Source organism: Gavialis gangeticus, unplaced genomic scaffold (genome assembly GCF_001723915.1).
Source record: "Gavialis gangeticus isolate Ggan-Ray unplaced genomic scaffold, GavGan_comp1, whole genome shotgun sequence".
NCBI lineage: Eukaryota > Metazoa > Chordata > Crocodylia > Gavialidae > Gavialis > Gavialis gangeticus.
In genome coordinates this window covers 19,311,594-19,328,517 of record NW_017729015.1, presented here as the reverse complement: position 1 = coordinate 19,328,517, position 16,924 = coordinate 19,311,594, and the positions used below count along the sequence as shown (strand labels likewise).

At 50.9% G+C, this 16,924-nt stretch overlaps 1 protein-coding gene across 6 annotated transcripts in view; it reads right to left on the bottom strand.

Moving 5' to 3' along the window:
* PHACTR4 (phosphatase and actin regulator 4) overlaps positions 1-16,924 on the bottom strand; it is a 78,074-nt gene that overhangs the window by 6,941 nt on the left and 54,209 nt on the right. For 5 of the 6 annotated variants that reach the window (XM_019512514.1, XM_019512517.1, XM_019512518.1 and 2 more), the window contains 7 exons: positions 10,677-10,853; positions 10,057-10,137; positions 6,417-6,581; positions 5,928-6,278; positions 1,929-2,505; positions 870-1,081; positions 196-352 (listed from right to left, as the gene is read on the bottom strand). In XM_019512514.1, coding sequence (XP_019368059.1) covers positions 196-352; positions 870-1,081; positions 1,929-2,505; positions 5,928-6,278; positions 6,417-6,581; positions 10,057-10,137; positions 10,677-10,853 — 1,720 coding nt within the window. The remainder of the gene's footprint in view (positions 1-195; positions 353-869; positions 1,082-1,928; positions 2,506-5,927; positions 6,279-6,416; positions 6,582-10,056; positions 10,138-10,676; positions 10,854-16,924) is intronic. The other variant, XM_019512516.1, reaches the window with a different exon arrangement.

Genomic DNA, 16,924 nt, shown 5'->3' with positions numbered 1-16,924 from the left:
GGGGGGGGGGGGGGGGGGGGGAAGAGACATGGGCCCCTAGGATCCCAAATCCAGAAGAGAAATAAAAAAGCTTCCTCTCCCTACCACCTGGCTGCTTTAATCCAGCATGGTCTGATCAGATCAGACGCATGCTTCTCATTTCACTACTGGTTATGCCAAAGACTCACAAGAAACGCCAGCCCGCGGCCGCCATACCTGATCAGCGTTGTTCCAATCTGGTGCCGAATTTCATTCCATTCCTCCTTGCTCTTACGTGGGAAGCTGTTTTTTGCCTCCTGCTCCTGCTGGGTAGCCATGATCCCCAGCTTCATGGCCAGTGTGTCTTTCCTCTTCACCTTGCTGGCTAGCGTGCCTTTGGGAGAGGAGAGAAGGGACCTTACTCAAGTAGAAATCGCTGTGCATCCAAGCTGGGAATGAGCAGCAAGATCCAGAGCCCAGCTCACGGCTCTGCAAGTACCAGGGGGCTATTTCACAGCCAAGCAGGTAGGGTCAGATGCTCACTGGGGGTGTGGGGACCATACACCCCACTTACACTGTGCAACCTATATAGGATTGAACTCTGATGCCCGTTAGCCTGGTGTCATCTCTCTGGAGCTGGCACTAGACACGTGCAGTCGATCATTTGGGCCATTTGCTGCTGGAGACCAAGTGTTTCCCCTTAGGGAGGTGGCTCAGTTGCTCAGCACTGCATTTGAGTGGGTAAGAAAGGGAAGGAGGTGGATGCACAACTTGTCCCAAAGCCAGAGGATGACACCTCGGGAGGCTGTACCGACTAGCTCTGTCACTGGCCCGCGACACGGCCAAGTGCAGTCGTGCGTGCGCACGAGTGTGCACGAGGAGAGAAGTGGCTGCCAAGCAAAAAACCTTACTCTTGAGGCTCTCATCTTCCTCTTCGTCCTCCTCCTCGTCCTTATACAGGATGGGTCCTTCCGAGTCTGAATCGCTCATGCCCTCCTCCATCTCCTCTTCCTCCTGCAGGGGCTGTGGCACAAGCTTAGGAATGATCGTGACCGACGGCACCTCTCCAATGTACACGCAAGGAGCTGGACGCCGTTCATCCGGGTCCTCTTCCTCGTCTGGACTAACAAAACACATGTTATTTCTCTTAAGTATTTCATATAAGCACAGTTTTCTGGAGCCGGAGAATATGCCAATCCCTGACAATGGCAACTAAAACTAAACAGGCCCACAGTTTAAAAAGATTTCCCCGTAGCGCACAGAGGTTTTCCTCCAGCCCCCATCTTACCCCACAATTCTGCAAGGCCTTGCTGAGCTATGAACAGGCTTCACACCCCCTTGTTCTTCAACAGCACCACTCATGCAGCTGCTGTCAAACACTCAGTCATTAAAAGCTTAAACTGAGGCAGAGAGAGATTAAACGTGGGATTTTCAAAGGCACCCAAGAGCATGCAGGAACCCACCAGCCTTCCTTGGATGCTTCTGGCTTGCCCAGGACAGCTGGAAGACGCAGGATAAGGCAGGCAGCTGTCTGCCTCCATGCTATCATCGCTCCTCCAGCCCTACCTCGTTGGATCTGAATGGCTTTTCTCTCCACTAGCGCCTGTGCAGAAGGGGACTATTATCCTCCAACCCCCCCAGGGCTTCCAGGGTCAGACATGCTGCCAGAGTCCCCCAACCCTTCTACCAACCTACCGCCCAGCAGTCCTCCCCTCCCCAGGCCATCAGCAACAGAGCGGGGATGGGCAAGAGCCACAATTTCTTTTGGTTTTAGTGCCATCAGAGGTATGCTCCCTGAACACAAAGGTCCCAAGGCTCTTTCCAAAACGAGAGGGCTCACCCCCCCCAGGGAGCAGACAACAGGGCACCAGAACACCCCGCTGCAGACTACCGCACGCCTGGCTCTCCACCCCCTGCCTGCAAAGGTGACGGCACTGCCACGCATCTGCACGCACAAGGTCAGTACTCACACTTTCAGCATCTCAATGGTGACCGGCAGTGACCTGGTCCGGCCCAAGGTGCCGTTGTCTTCGCTAAAGCTGTCGTTCTCGAAGAGCAGCGAGTGAGCCCTGTGCGATCCCTCGGCAGGTGGGGTAGCGGGCAGGGGGCTTGCCAGAGCCTGCTGGATCCGGATGTGCAGGGGCACCTGGGACACCCGCACAGGCACGTACGGTTCCCTGAACCCTTGCTCCGGTGTCCTCTTGGACACTTCCAGTAACCTGAGATCGTCTTGCAGAGAGGTCTCCTTGGGCACTTCCAGGGAGAGCGGGGGCTCGGCTGCGGGGCTGGACACGGGCAGGGGCAGGCGGGGAGGCTCAGGAGGTATGTGAGTAGGCAACGGCGGCGAAGGCGAGGGCGGCGGGTGAGACGGGGCCACATGCACTGGGATCGATACGGGGCGATTGGCAGTGGCGATCCTGTCGCTGGGTGGTTTCAGTGCAGCCATCGGCTCGGAGGACGCGTGAGGCGGGAGGCCTCTCTTGGGCGGCAAAGGCGGGGAAGGCTTCAAGAGGACTGTACCGCTGCTCATGGCTTGAGACAGCTCCGCTGGGAAAGGAGAGAAACCCACGGTTTACTGGGGCTTTACACAGACCGCCCCCCCCTTTGCACGGAGGCTGCTTGAGCATCAGAAAGCACTCGAAAGCCCCCGGGCAAAGGCAGGTCCCACTTCTCCACGTGCACTCGGAGGGTCAGCCTGAGCGCGTCCACCCTGCCCCGTGCCGTGCGAGGGGCCCGCTCCTGACGTGGAGGTTATACAGCCGCCTCGTGCAACAAACCCAGCAGCGCGGACCGAACCCATGAACCGTGCAGCGCCTACTCTGCAGAAATGCCTTCAACTATAAGCCCCTGCATTTTGACGCGGCAAAAGGACTGAAGCGATCAGGGGATGAGAGCCAAAGAGCGAGCACAGAACGCCAAGCAGCGACTCCCCAAACCGTGAAGCCCCACAACGGTACGTCCCTCCATCTTCGCCCAGCGTTTGAAAGGACACGGGACTCTTGCTGCACTGGGTTTTTTAGCCTTACGTATAAAAGGAGCAGGTTCTCACGATGGAGAAGTTACCAATCTGCTCGGAAAGGTCCAATTCAAGTTCCCTTGGTTTATCGCAGCAGTCCCTCCCCACCCGTATCAACACGTCCTCTACAGGTAGGACAAGAGTAAGGAGCAGGAGCGAGCGTCCGTCTAGAAAGGCCTGCGGAGAGGTGGACGCATTTTTCAGATGTTTAGCATTTCTAGACTTTCCCCTTGCTGATGAAAGCCGGAGCCCTGCAAGGTGCTGCTTGTCCTCAGCTCACAGACTTCAGCAGATATTAAAAAGCCACACAGGATCAGGCCTGAAGAAGTCAAGCTGGAGCACTAACAGCTGGATTTACAGAGGATGTTACCAGCACCTCCCTTAACCAGGGCAGGGCGGTGTCTAGATGAGCCGAGCACCCCCAATTTAAAACATCCTTTTAATTTACTCTGCTTCCTTTCCAAAGCCAACGAGTTCTGTCAATGCCACACCGAGCACAAGCTCTGCTGAGGGCCCTGCAACAGTCAGACCGGCACCGACTGCCCTCCCGACGTCGTGAACTGCTGGAGACGAAGCGCCAGCTCCATACAGGAGAGCCCTTCCCAAGCCTGTGCTGCTAGGTGGGTACAGGTTGTAGCCGTGTCGGTCTAAGTGCAATGCTTCCTCAGCCCGATGAAGGGTCTTTGTACCCGAAAGCTTGCAAAGAAGAACTTTTCCAACTCTTCAAGTTGGTCTAATAAAAGATACCAGATTTACCCAAAGAACCTTTTAGACACCAGCATCACCGAAGTCCAAGATACAGAGACCGATTAGACTTCCAGTGCAGGACCAGAACCATCCGTTCCGACGCTTTCTGTTCTCATTTTTCATAGCCCAATTAATGGGACTTTCACCTGTTCCTGCAGGAGACTCCTCTGCAGTCTAATAGATCTCAGCACTTCTTGATCTTCGGGCGGTACGTTCCTTGGCATCGTTCAGATCAATGCTCTCGTCACACCCTTACTATCCTGTTCAATATTTCCAACCCTTCCTACGCGATCCAAGCAAGTCACTTCCATCTGATCACTGAGCTGAAACAATGCAGTTCTCATAACGCCTAATCACACCACACCCATCCCATTTTTCAATACTTGCATCAGGAACCGGAGGCTTGTTGAGTGCTGAAATGCTCCAAGGCAAACTGAAGGTGTGAATACAGTGCGAGCCAGCCTACCCACCCAGCTAGCGTGCATAAGACAAGTGGAGATGCAACAGAATGGGCTTTAGCGCAGACTAGCAGCTCAAGATACAAGTGTATTAGCACATATGTTCACACCTGCAGCTGAGTGTGCAGACGTGCCCCCCCTCTGTAGCCAGGATTGTGAAATCTGTGCTGGATGTGCATCTCCACCACACAAGCAAAACAGGTGCAAACTCTCCCACTCTGCTTCCCTTCCACACCCGCTGAATCCCAGTGTGCGCGCGCGCACGTGTGCGTAAAGGGACCTTGGACCGCTTGCTATCTTCACTTACATTTTTCAGTGCTGTTTGCAATCAGCACTAGCCCATTTCAAACACCTTCCATGCTGTGCACGAGATGCTTAAATAAGCAAGAAAGTATTTTGTTGCGTGCACGACAGCAATGGTCAGACTAACAGGATTATCTAGCAGATAGCAGCCTCTGATACCATGCAAAGTTCAGCTGCAAAACCTGCTGCAGCAAGGAGCAGCCTGAGGCACAACCCTGCAAACATCTGTTCTGTATTTATTTTTCAGTCTGGAGAAAAAGCATTGTTAGGGGAAATGAAAGCTCAGCTTCAGTTTGTAGGAGATCTGTCCACAACCCGATGCCTCCGCCAGTGACTCAAACCCAGACCTGCAGAAAGCCCCCAGCTTCCATAATTACAATCTTGGACTTATCCCATTGCTCTGTCTGTGAACTTCAATCCTGATGTGGGGCACTTTGCTAGCACACTCTGAAGATTAGGCAAAGATGGGCCGCGATTGTGAGACGGCAACTGCTCTTTAAATGACTTAACTCAGGCCACTTAAATCATTTAAATCTGATTTAGGTCATGGGTAAGGCAGGCCTCTAAGCCATTAAACACACGCTACCGGACTAATTATAATATACAGCACTCTCTTAAGCCTGAAGTCCTTAAAACAGGGTATAGCCAGACGCATTTAATTCTCTATTGACCCAACATTGGAGGAAAACCAATCAGCTGATATTTCAGAGCTGGCAGCACTTACCAGAAGCCAGCACTACATTCCCCATATCTCCTGGAGAGTAAAGGGAACAAGTTTCCTATATCCCAACCACCTTTCCAGTACAGGCTCATGCCCCCTGCCCTGGGCTTCTCTGCTGCACCAACTGTGACAGCGGTTTTGCGATGCTGACATTTTCTGCCATGACCTACCAGCTCCCTAGGACACCAAACACAAACCCAAAAAACCTTCCCTGCCCATTACGGAGATTGGTGCAAAGCCCCTGGTGTCATTAAGAAACCTGTGTCATCCAGGTCTCTTCCGACCTCCATGGAAGATGAGCAGGAAGTTAATAAAAGCTGCTGTTTTAAACAGGGATAATCAGTTCCTCTCTCCCTGCCGGCCACCCCCAACCACAAGCACCCAAAACAAGTTTCCGAGGCACTTGGCTTCTAGACACACTTCTGCTTGGCAGATTTTTCAGCTTGCGGTGTAATCTGCCCCCACTCCAAGCAGCCATGATGCTGATGAAATGACCACCAGACCTTCCTTCCTTCCTTCCTTCCTTCCTTAGTTTCCAGGCCTGCCCAGGGGTCGAGTTTGTAAGGCTGCCGGCTCTCGCGTATCAGACACAGGCTGAACCTTGTGCACAGTAACAAAAACCCCCCTTCCCTTCCCTTCCCATGAGATGGCAAGCCTAGAAGCAGGAGGTAACAAGCCCCATTAGGTGTACCAGAGAGCAGCATGCACAAAGGTCATCACTTACCTATTAAGGGATTGCTATTCCTGTTGACTGGCTTGGGGGGAGGGATGGGGGGCTGTTTAGCAGGTGCTCCGCTGCTGGCACTTGCGGTAACAGTCGCATTAGTGTTGGCAAGAGCAGATATCGCAGTCCTGGGGGCTGGGGTAGGGGCTGTCTTTGCTATGCTGGTGGCAGCAGTAGCAGTGGAGGATGCAGTTCTTGTAGTGCTGCTGGCAGGGGCCGCATCCCTCGCCTGCAGATCATTTGCCTCCTGGGAAGAGGACAAAGGTCTTTTTGGAGGAAGCAAAGGCTGTTTGGGTACATGTGGCTCCTGAGGCAGCTCCACTTCTGAGCTGGGCTGGCTACCGGACGAGCCTGTGGAGTGGAAGACAAAACCGCGTTAGAGACGGGGACATGCAGGGCTGAGAAAGGAGACTTCTCCGCTGGTACTGCATGAAGAGAGTGCGAAGCTAGGCTGGATTTTGCAGGGCACTACAGCATCCAGCTCCTCACCTGGCCTTTTCTTTGGCTCCTCAGCTGGAACAGGCTTCTTGAGGGTTGTCCTCTTTGCAACCTCTTCTTCCAAGTGGTCGAGGTCAGACATCCCAGAGCCACTAATGGGGACCGTGTGCCCATTCTTCAGTGCCGTGTGACCGAGCTTGTCGGGCTCCTCACCATCTGGGAGAGGGTTGGAAGAGAAAGGAGCAAATGGAAACCAGTCAGACATGGCAAGAGACCTGAGAGTTGACAAAGGTGGCCGGGCAGAGCAAACGGACAACAGGATTCCCACCGACTCCCCATTACTTCTGGAATAGCACATTGACATCAGTGCAAGATCATCAGCCACGCTAGCACACTCAAGAGCAGCATATGGCCAGCCTCCTACGATCCTAGCATGCAAGAGTTATTCCACCAACTAGTTTATTCCCTCCTCACCTCCCATCCCGTGTTCTTACCGATGCAGGAGGGAGTGCGACCAGCTTCACAGCAAGCAAAACTAGCCCGGCCTTAAAGACCAGCACTATGCCATGAACTGCAATCCAGCAGAAGCTGCACTTACAGCTAATGCAATCTCCGGCAGCCTTCTGGGTCCGTATATTTGAATGAGTCTCTGCGCTACACGACATGGCCGAACTCGAATTGCTCACCAAGTTTCTGCGGTGGGTGCACCAGATTTGTCCCAAAGACAAACGTGCAGAACATGGCCAATGCCCTCAGAGGTCTCACATTTGTTTGTGCACAGCATTGCAGCAGCGTTTGCCGCCAGGAATGATGTTTTGCCCAAAACATCTGAACAGCGAGGTAGAGGCCATTCCTCAGGCTTCGATTTCTCCCCCACAGACTGGCCGCGTCTCTAAAAGCACCGTCCATTTGAACCTTGCCTACTTCTGCTAGCACATCTTCTAGAGCCTGACATCTTGCACAGCGGGTTCAGGAAAATGAAGCCCACCACTCACTTCATCAGACATATCAGAGTGCTCCAAGGAGCAAGCAAAGGTCTATCTAAAATGAGAAGATCTTAACAAGATCCTACCACTTTACAGACCTGGATGAGCTATGCAATTCTTTATCCTGATATAGATGCTATCAGAGTTGGAAAATATTACATGAATAAGGAAGTTTAAGACCAATGATGTAGCCACGATGGTCCAGAAATTATTCAAGAGATGAGAATTTCTTAGGGTGAGATCTTTTACTGGACCCACTATGAAGTCGGGATGAAGTCAGACACACTTTTGAATGCAAGGCCCGATGAAGAACGTCTTGCATTTGAAAGCTTCTCTAACTTAACCCCAGTTACACACAGTTGGTCCAATTCAAGACAAAGATACTCTCAGTCATTCAGTTTTAGGCGCCCTGAACATTCAGGCACATGTTATCTTGTCTGGGTAAGTGAACCAGACTTCAAATGTTGCCTCACTTTCATGGCAGCTGAAGACTCATTTTTAAATCTAAGTCTCTAAATCCAAGAACCACCCAGAAAAAGCAATCTGGGGTCATGGGAGAGGTGATATCTTTTGTTAGACCAACAAGATTTTTGCAAAAAAAATTGTAAAAAAAATCTTTTCTTTTTTTTGCAAAAATCTTGTTGGTCTAATAAAAGAGATCACCACTCCCATGAGCCCAGATTGCTTTTTCCTCTAGACTTATACAGCTACAACCTGGATACCAGAGCCACCCAGAGGCATTTATCCCCAGGCCCCCAGTCATTTCTCATCTCCTGAGTCTGCATCCAAAGTCACATTGCTAGCCTCTCGAGGCACTGCAGGGAAGCACACACCACCTGGGCTCGCTCTCTATCTACTTCCCTCCCTCTTGAGAGGAATGGGATTCCTGAAGAGGGAAGAAAGAGGTGTGCCTGGAGCAACTGGGATTGACTACCCATGCCAAAAAGGCTGGAAGGCAGCATGGGGGGTTTCCTTCCCTGGGCAGAGCTGAAATTCAGCCGACTGCTCCAACCCCAGCTGAAATCCTATAGCTAATAAAGCACTCTGCAAGTCCAAAACAGGAATACACCTGCCCCCCATAGCTACTCAAACTCTGCCCCAGGCCCTCCCCCTGCCCCGGTCGTGCGGTGAATACCACCGTCTCCCTTCTCGCACCACCTCTCCTCCCGGCTCTTCAACTCCAGCCGCTTTCGATCGCAATGTCAGGATCCAAGTCCACGAGCTGGGAACGGCCCACCCAGGATGTACCCGCATCCCATACCCCACCCCACTACCGATAAACCCCTCTCTCTCTTCCCTACATCTGCGCCTCGTCAGCTCCACCTGTTTCCAAATCCCATCTCATCGCACCCCTGCCGTCCTGCTAAGTGCTTGCCTTTGAAATCCAGGGGCAGATCGAAATGTCCAGCGTGACCACTCCTGTGCGTGCAAGAGCAAAGAATATAGGCCAAGGGGAACCACGGTATCAGGACCCCGAGCTTTCCACAGAGGTTAAAGCAGTTCTTCCCTCCCCCCCTCCCTTACAGGACAACTACAGCCTTTTTTAATTAAAAACAAAACAAAACAAAAATCGTCTTCAATAAACTGATCTTATAAAATACGGGATTTAAAACCGCAAATAGACTCAGTGGTTCCCTGGCTTGCAATGCTTATCACAAATCATGGAAATCAAGAGATGAAAGAGGTTATAAACCTTTCATCTACCCTGGAACCGGGCTGGATTTCCCCTTCATTATACATTTCCTAGCATTTTGCCCAAGCTAGCCGTAATGGTCTCTACTTCCTAAACTGGGCCAGGTCACCGCAGCCGGGAAACAAAACTGCACCCTTATCAACACCCTTGTTGTACCTTAAACTCTTCCATCCCTGCCGCTGCTGTCTGGAAATGCACGGCATCTACCCTTTTCTCCTTAGCTTCACCCCACGACTCCTCCTTTTATCTGCCTTTGTGCCAGTCTAAGCAATTCCTCTCCCCATCTCCTCTCCTCTTCTTTAGTCGTAATTAAGCCTCATTTAACTCCATCGGATTCCTCCCTCGCCACTCACTTTAATCCTTTTGCTGATTTCCTCCCATTTGTCTACATCCGTCTGGGAAGAAGCAGCCCGGAAATGAGCACCGTCATATAGGTGTGTCCTTTATACATCTCCAAAACAACCTTTGCCTCCTCGTTTCCTTGACTCTCCCCAGACTGCCCAAAAGCTAGGCTAATTTTTTTTTTTTTTGGTCCATTGCGTTTCATTTGACCTTGCAGGCCTTGAAAGCAATAAAATCCCACATTAAATCCTAGCCGTGGTATGAAATAGTCTGTAATCTGAAACAGGACCAAACTGTCAGCATGAATGTGACGGGGAGGGACGCAGGGGATGAGACAAAAGGCTGGGCAAAGACACAAATACAGCAAAGACAGGAGAGGAAATGACACAGAGAATCCCCCGCTGACAGCAGACAGGAAGACATGCGAGACGCACAATCCACATTATTAGCAACTTCTTCCTTGCTGAATAGGCTGCCTTCCTAACCAGGTGCAGGAGCCACACAGGGACTGAGCTAACAGGGACAGACAAAGGGGTCACAATTAGCAAAGAGCCCTTGATTGCATTTCATTTAAACGTGGTTATACAGGGAACAAACTTGGTCAGAGGTAGATCGGCTGTGGAGGACACAGATAAGTGGATGATAAGTTCATGTGCAAGAGAAAACTCACCCTGCTCAGGGTCTTCCAAGAGAACCCCTCTTTTAACCAGCTCCTCTCTCGGCTTTCGCATAGAAATCTTTCGTTCTAAAACTGACATTAAATCGAGAAACAGCACTCAGAAACAGGGCAAGCTGGAGGCGGAAGAATCGTTCTGAGAAATATTTGCTCCTTCAAGTGGCTCAAGTCACTTAACTGGGTGTTGAGAAGGAGGGGAAGGTGGGATTTAAAAGCAGGTTAGCTGGGCCTGTATTTACATATCAAAGCAAAAAGAGGGCATAGAAAATGGCAGATCTCACTGATAAGGGGTTTATTTTCCCCTCTCACCAAGTCTTCTTGTGGTTTCATGTCGTCTGTCTGGACTAGTATCAGTTGAAAGGTGGTTACAGGGAGATTTGAAGGACCCAGGTACTAAAGTCTCTGGTTTAGTCCTCCGATTGGCAAGCTTCTTATCCCCGTCTCTAGCAAGGAATGAAGCTTGGCCTCACACATGCCAGCACTGAGGCAAAGCTGCAGCCAGCCGCCGTAGCTCCCTAAAGCAGACAGGGTTCAGCTGGCTAGCTGCAAAGGATGCACCTCTGGGACAGGCATCCCAGCTGGAGAAAAGACCCCCAGCGAGCCCGAGACTTTACCTTCGGAGGTCTCCTTAAACTTGTCGCTGCTTTTCTTTTTCCTCCACTTCCAAGGCTTAAAGATCTTGCCAAAGCCCGAGAACTTGCTTTTCCTCTTCGTGGGGGGTGTAGCATCTCCAGACTCCAGCACGTCTACCCCCATCCCGGCATCAACCGACGGATGATCCACTTCCTCAGCTACACGGGATGAGAAAGCAAGAGGTTACATGCGCACTCCCCAAAACAGACCTGCTAGGTCTTCTTCCCACCCAGCCAGACCATGGACCCCAGGAAAAGGGAGAAGCAACGATGCACATTCATGCAGGGGGACTCCATGCCTTCACAGAGCTGGTCAGCATCTCGCGCGAGCCAAGTTTTCGACATCAACAGGCTCTAACATACAGCAGTGGGCAAAGGGTGACTGGTTAAGAGACCCCCAAGCAAAATGAGGATTAGTGAATTGCTATACCATGTTATAATTCAGGCCTCGGAGCACAAATAAAACCCTTTAATTGTAGTCACTATTCTTCAGCTGAAAGCAACTGTGCCGAACACAAGTCGTTGCATGAATGAAATGCCTTTCCTCGTGCCGGGTGGCAGATTTCCGTGAATGCATCTAGACAGCCCCTGTTGAAGTTACCCGCCCTTCACAAGAGCTCTACGCGTTAGAAAGAAACCTGTCCGATCCCCCCGCTCCCACCCATCTCGCATGCATGCACAAAATGACGGCAACCCTGGGCCAAGAGCAACAAGCTCAGGAAAGCAACACAATACAGCCTCCCCAACTCCACCTACTTACAGTTACAGTTCTCAGAAGCGCACGGCGGAGGAGAAATATTTCCCCAACTCCGTGCATCAAAAAAGCCCCCTTATAAAAGGAACAACCCGACCCCAAGCTCAAGCTGCTGGAGCATGCAGCTTTCTGGGAACTTACTGCAAGGGTAGGGGCAGCTTACAAACAAGCAGCAAGGACTTATAGTAAGATGCTTCATGGGCACAAATTACAGGCTGAGGAGATCTGGTGTGCAGGAAGGGAGAGCACCCAAGTCACGCTACAGACCCCACAATAGGGCTCAGCACTTAGAAAAGAGCCCAGCACAGTACTCGAGGGCACTGCCCAGCCCAGCACACCGGGGCCTCTCTGCACTGGTGTGTTTGAGCACTTTCTCTTTTCCGGATAACTGTAAATTAAGCTTCCTAGAAGTTTGCAGACTTTCTGGATTCATGAAAGAACCTCTCAGCCAGCTTACACTTGCCATGTACCCCAGTGGCTTTTTCGAAATGATCCTGGACTCGGGACTCGCAGGATGTTCACCCTCGCAGGGTGGGAAAGGAATCAGCTGAAAAAGGGGATTTTCTAGGAAAACCGTAGCATGTGAAAAAAGAAGAGCATCATACGTTTGGTCACAGCCTTCCTGGAACAGCTAAAGGACGCCACCCTGAAGGTCAGGGTATTATTTTAACAGCAAGGACATGAGAAGAATGAAAAAAAAAAAAAAAAAAAAAAAAAAAAAAAAAAAAAAAAAAAAACAGGAAAGCATCATTTGGTCCGTTTTGCTAGGCCTTCATCCAGCAAACACTTGGTTCCACGCGTCACATAACGTTCGAAGAAGGGCTAAGCAGGCAGGGACCGTCGTCTCACCCCCTTGTTGTCAACACAGTTCCCCCATTACAATGTGATGCAATAGGATCGAGGTCCCCAGCTGCTCCCTCTGGGAGCAAGGTAGCAGTGGGACAAGCTTTAGGACGGACACGGGACAACAGAAGATATGTTAATAAATCACGAGGAACAGGACAAGCATCCAAGGGATTCTTACAGGGACGTGGGGGGTGGAGGAAAAGGCAATGGGAGAAGAGCAAACTTTAATGACTGCTGCAATGCCGGTGGGGAAGAGTGATCAGAAACCAGACTTCTGCGAAGAACCTGATGTGAAATGCCAGAACAGCTGAAATTCTGCAGAGAAGTCCACGCCACAACAGGCCGGGGTGGCAGGGATTGGAAAGGGAAAGAAGGAGGTCAAAATATCCATGCATTTTCAAATATTCCCTTGCCTGAACTAGTTGGAAAGTATTTGCAAAGCTGACATCCTGGCCTCAAGTGTAGGCCAACCCGATTTTTAAAAAACACACACGCCAAACAGCATGTTTCTCCCTGCTTTATAGAAATTTCTCTCTCCTGACTCACTAGAAATCCAGCTTTGATGTGGAAATTTTTTTTACTGGCCCTCTCCATTAGGAAGTCTGATTCAGTCAGCACCAGTTAAATAGGTGATCTCAGTCAAAGTTAGCATCTACTTCAGAAGCAAAGGTAAATTCAAAGTTTTAGCTGGTTACTGCAAGCACGTAAGACTAGAGGAAGAATCGGACACCTGCATGAAAGGAGCACGCAAAACACCAGTGTAACGATTTTACCTGGAAAGCAACAGGGACAAAGCGGGGAGGGGAGGGAAGAGAGACCAGGCTGGAGTTTAAGACTCCAAACACCATGACGGACCGCCTGGAAGTCGAAAGGCAATTTCTTTTAGAGACCGCAGCGTTGCAAAGTGTGGGAAGAGTGCGCGTCATTTGAAAAAGCTGCATTCGCTTTGCTCAGCAGAGCGTGCGGAAGCTCCCGGGGCAAGGGACAACTCTTGCCAGGGACAAACTGGGTTGCATTTGGGACTGAAGTGCCATCTGGACATTTGAGCCTGTGTTGGTGCCCACCTCCTCCCGGGAGAGCCGCGGGAGCACTATGGAAGGCCGGGTCCAAGTACATCGGCAGCCCGGGCTACCAGGAGGAATGCGGCACTCGCGCTCTCCGTCAGCTGAGGTTTCCACGTGCTGCGCTAAGCAAAATAAAAGCTTTATTAAAAGAAAACTGAACCACCTGCCAGCTCCGCAGATCAAGTGCTTCGAGGCCACAGCTCAGCAAGGGCAGCTTCCAGTGCAAGGAAGGGATGCATGCTTTTCCTTCCGCAGCGACCTTTGGAGGACTGGAAGCAGGGGCCGGACGAGCAAGGTGACAAGCAGAAATCCCAGAGGAAGACGCCATCTCCCTGCTAACCAGCCAGGAGCCAGAAAGACAAGTAAAGGCAGCATAAGGCTGAAAAGCTTCACTCACTGAAGCAAAATCTAACTCTCCTAAGATTCGCTGCTGGCTGTCGGATCAAATCTCTCAGGTCCGACTCCGGCCTAGGACAAGTGGATGCAATTCCCATCGACGTCAGGAAGATTTGGTTTAGGCTACTTTGAGCTGGCTCAGGAGCAGGATGCAGTGGTTTGGACACGTAACAAGGCCAACACCGTCCTGCAGGATGCTGTGGATGGACAAGGAAGAGGACAAGTTGGACCACCAACATCAAAGCCAGGATGAGATTAAAAAGGGACCGATTGTACAAAGATTGAAAGAGGCTGGGAAGAAGGGGAGAAAGTTATTGCTACAGCAAAAGGTGCCCCAACGGTCGGTGCAGGCTCGGGACCGACTTGACTTGGAGCTGCTTGTCCCTTTGGCCTGGCAGGATAAAACTCCTCTCTGCGTTGCATTATTACATTATCCGGCTCTTGCTGAAACACTCTGCCCACCCAGGGAATGTGTCACGAAGACAGGTCCCTTCCTCATGCCTCGTTTATCTGCCACGCGATGCACGTGGACGACGGGGAGGGAGGGACGGGGTCAGACTGCAGGCGCTACCGAGCCACAACCACATCCAGCAAGTTTTGCAAGGTGCCGCGATCACCTGCGCTGCTCTTCCTCTTGCTGTCAATAATAAGCATGTGGAGCCAGGCATGCAAGGAGTCGGCTATGATGCAACCCGGTACGGCATTCGTTCTTCTGTCTTAATTAGAGGGTGGGTCAGCGACACGGCCGTGTGTTAAGAGTGACATGTATTTTGAGCAGCCGCGTTGCTCAGCGGTTGTTCACACTAGGTAGGGCGAGTACTTCTCAGGCCAGCCAAGGCAAGAATCCAGACTCACGGGCACGTTCGGTTTCAGCACAATTCCCTTTTGAATCAGCGGGCAGCGGCGAGAAGGCGGTGTGCGAAGGGGCTTGGTATTGGTGCCCGCAGAGCTGCCGCGGGAGTCCTCCAGGCAAGGCGATTGCTCACCGCCGCTCCCTCTTCTGCTGCAGAGCGAGGTGCAGGGCTGCTTTCCGCTGGGGTGTTCTCCCAAACACGCCTGCTTTGAGTCAGGAGCTGGGGACCGCGCCAAGGAGCCGCAACCGGTGCGCTGGGAAAGGGACGGCTGCATGGGAGCTGGAAATTATTACAAGCAAGGGCATGAGCTTTTGCTTTGGCAGCTCCTTCTGAAGCCCGCCTTGGGGATTTCGCTCAGGGTGGCGCGTTCAAGTCGACGCCGAGGGCAGCTGCGAGACCACAGAACCTCAAAAGCTTCTCACTTTCCAGGCCGGGACCCAGATTTTAAAGTCTGAACTTGCGTGAATACAGCAGTGTCCTCACTAACCGGTCAGGAACTTTGGAATGAAAACCCTCTTTCACATGCATCCACCCACGCCCACCGCTGTAACCTTGTCTAACCGTTTTTTGCAGAACCAGCATGGAAGTTTATGTTTGAAAAAAATCATTGCCTCAAACCAGTTTCAAACGAGCACGCTCCCCCGGGCAAGCACTGGTGTTGCACCCCCATTAGTAGAGTCCTAGGGCCCTGTAGTCCAGTGGTCTCCAAAGCGGGGTGCGCAAGACGATCCATTGGGATGCGGGAAGAAAATATTAGAACTTCTATTTATATTTATTTTATTTCATCTTTATCTCATCCTTTAATTTCTATTTTTGTGCATGTTTTATAATGTACATAAAATATTAGTACAGTAGGACATGTATATAATTTATAAATAAATACATTTTATATTTTATATATATGGGGTGCGTGCTCAAAAATTTTTTACTGATAGGGGTGCACGATCAAAAAAGTTTGGAGGCCACTGCTGTAGTCAACCCCTGACATCCCGTGGTTTAACACTCGGCTCTCCACATACCGAAGAATCCCGGGCTAGCGTGATACAATCCTTCCCTCCATGTGGGTCTTACCGACCAGAAGTCAAGTATATTTTAACCAGCACTCAACCACTCTACCTGCTTGCTCGCACGAGGAGCAGACACTCAGGTCCCATCGCAGGAATAGGATCACGCAGCAAAGTCGGGCTGGAAGGGACCACAGAGTCACCTAGTCCAGGCTCCTGCCTGAGGCAGGATCAGCCCCTAAATCATCCCAGCCAAGTCTCTGTCCAACCTGCTCTCAACAACTTCCAGGGATGGAGATGTCTCGTGACACAATGCAACTGCAACTCCCCCAGTGCATTTGTACCGACTGTAGGGTCGGACGTTGGTACCGACCCCGCTGGGCCGACGGCAGGGTCCCCACCACAATTTAGGACATCCCAATTCAGACTGTATTTTAAACTGTATGAGAGAGACTGAGCTATTAAAAGCAGTTTTATTGAGGGCAGCATGTCGCAGATTAAAATCACACGTGCCTAAACAGAAGCTCTGTAGTTCATTTACACTGGGTATTTTGCAATCATCTCGCTTGGGGTTTTTCTCCCTGCATCGTGTTCAGGCACAGAAAGCCAGCGCTGGGTTATGGATAGCTTTCACTTCCCTTTCATATGGGGTTTTTTCCAGCCAGTAGTACTCATTTCATTGACAGAAACCAGCTTCTTCAAAGGAGCTCTTTAAGGGTCTAAGTTTCCAGATACACTCCAAGCTTATTGCCTCCAGCACAGCCCACAAATGGCTTCATGTTTTACTACCAACGTGTCATCTAGGCAAAAGTAGTTAGTGCATATTTCCCAGAGTGAAGGCTTTTTTTGTTAATCTCTGTTACCATAGAGAAAGTCAGGTCTCCTAATAGATGAAAACCTGCAAAGCGAGAATCTCTGGATTCTACTTAAAGGACTCTTCACCCTTCACATGGAGAAACTCTGCAAGCCCCACAGCTACCGTGATGGGAGCCACTCCAGGAGCAGACTGGGAATTATGAAATCCCTTAATCCAGGGGTTGTCAACCTGTGGTCCGTGGACCCTGGGGTCAGGGTCTGCAGACTATGTTTAAGGGGTCCATGAAAGATGACTATGATCAATCAGAAGTATGTGGATACCCACACTTACCATTCAAAGGGGTCTGCACCTCCATTCAAATTTTTTGAAGGGGTCTGCAATGAAAAAAGGGTGAAAACCACTGCCTTAATCCACTGGTGGACACTCCTTTCTCAGTGGTGGGCACCCAGGATATGGGGTCTTGGAAGGAATGGGATCAAGGCACCAAAAATCAAA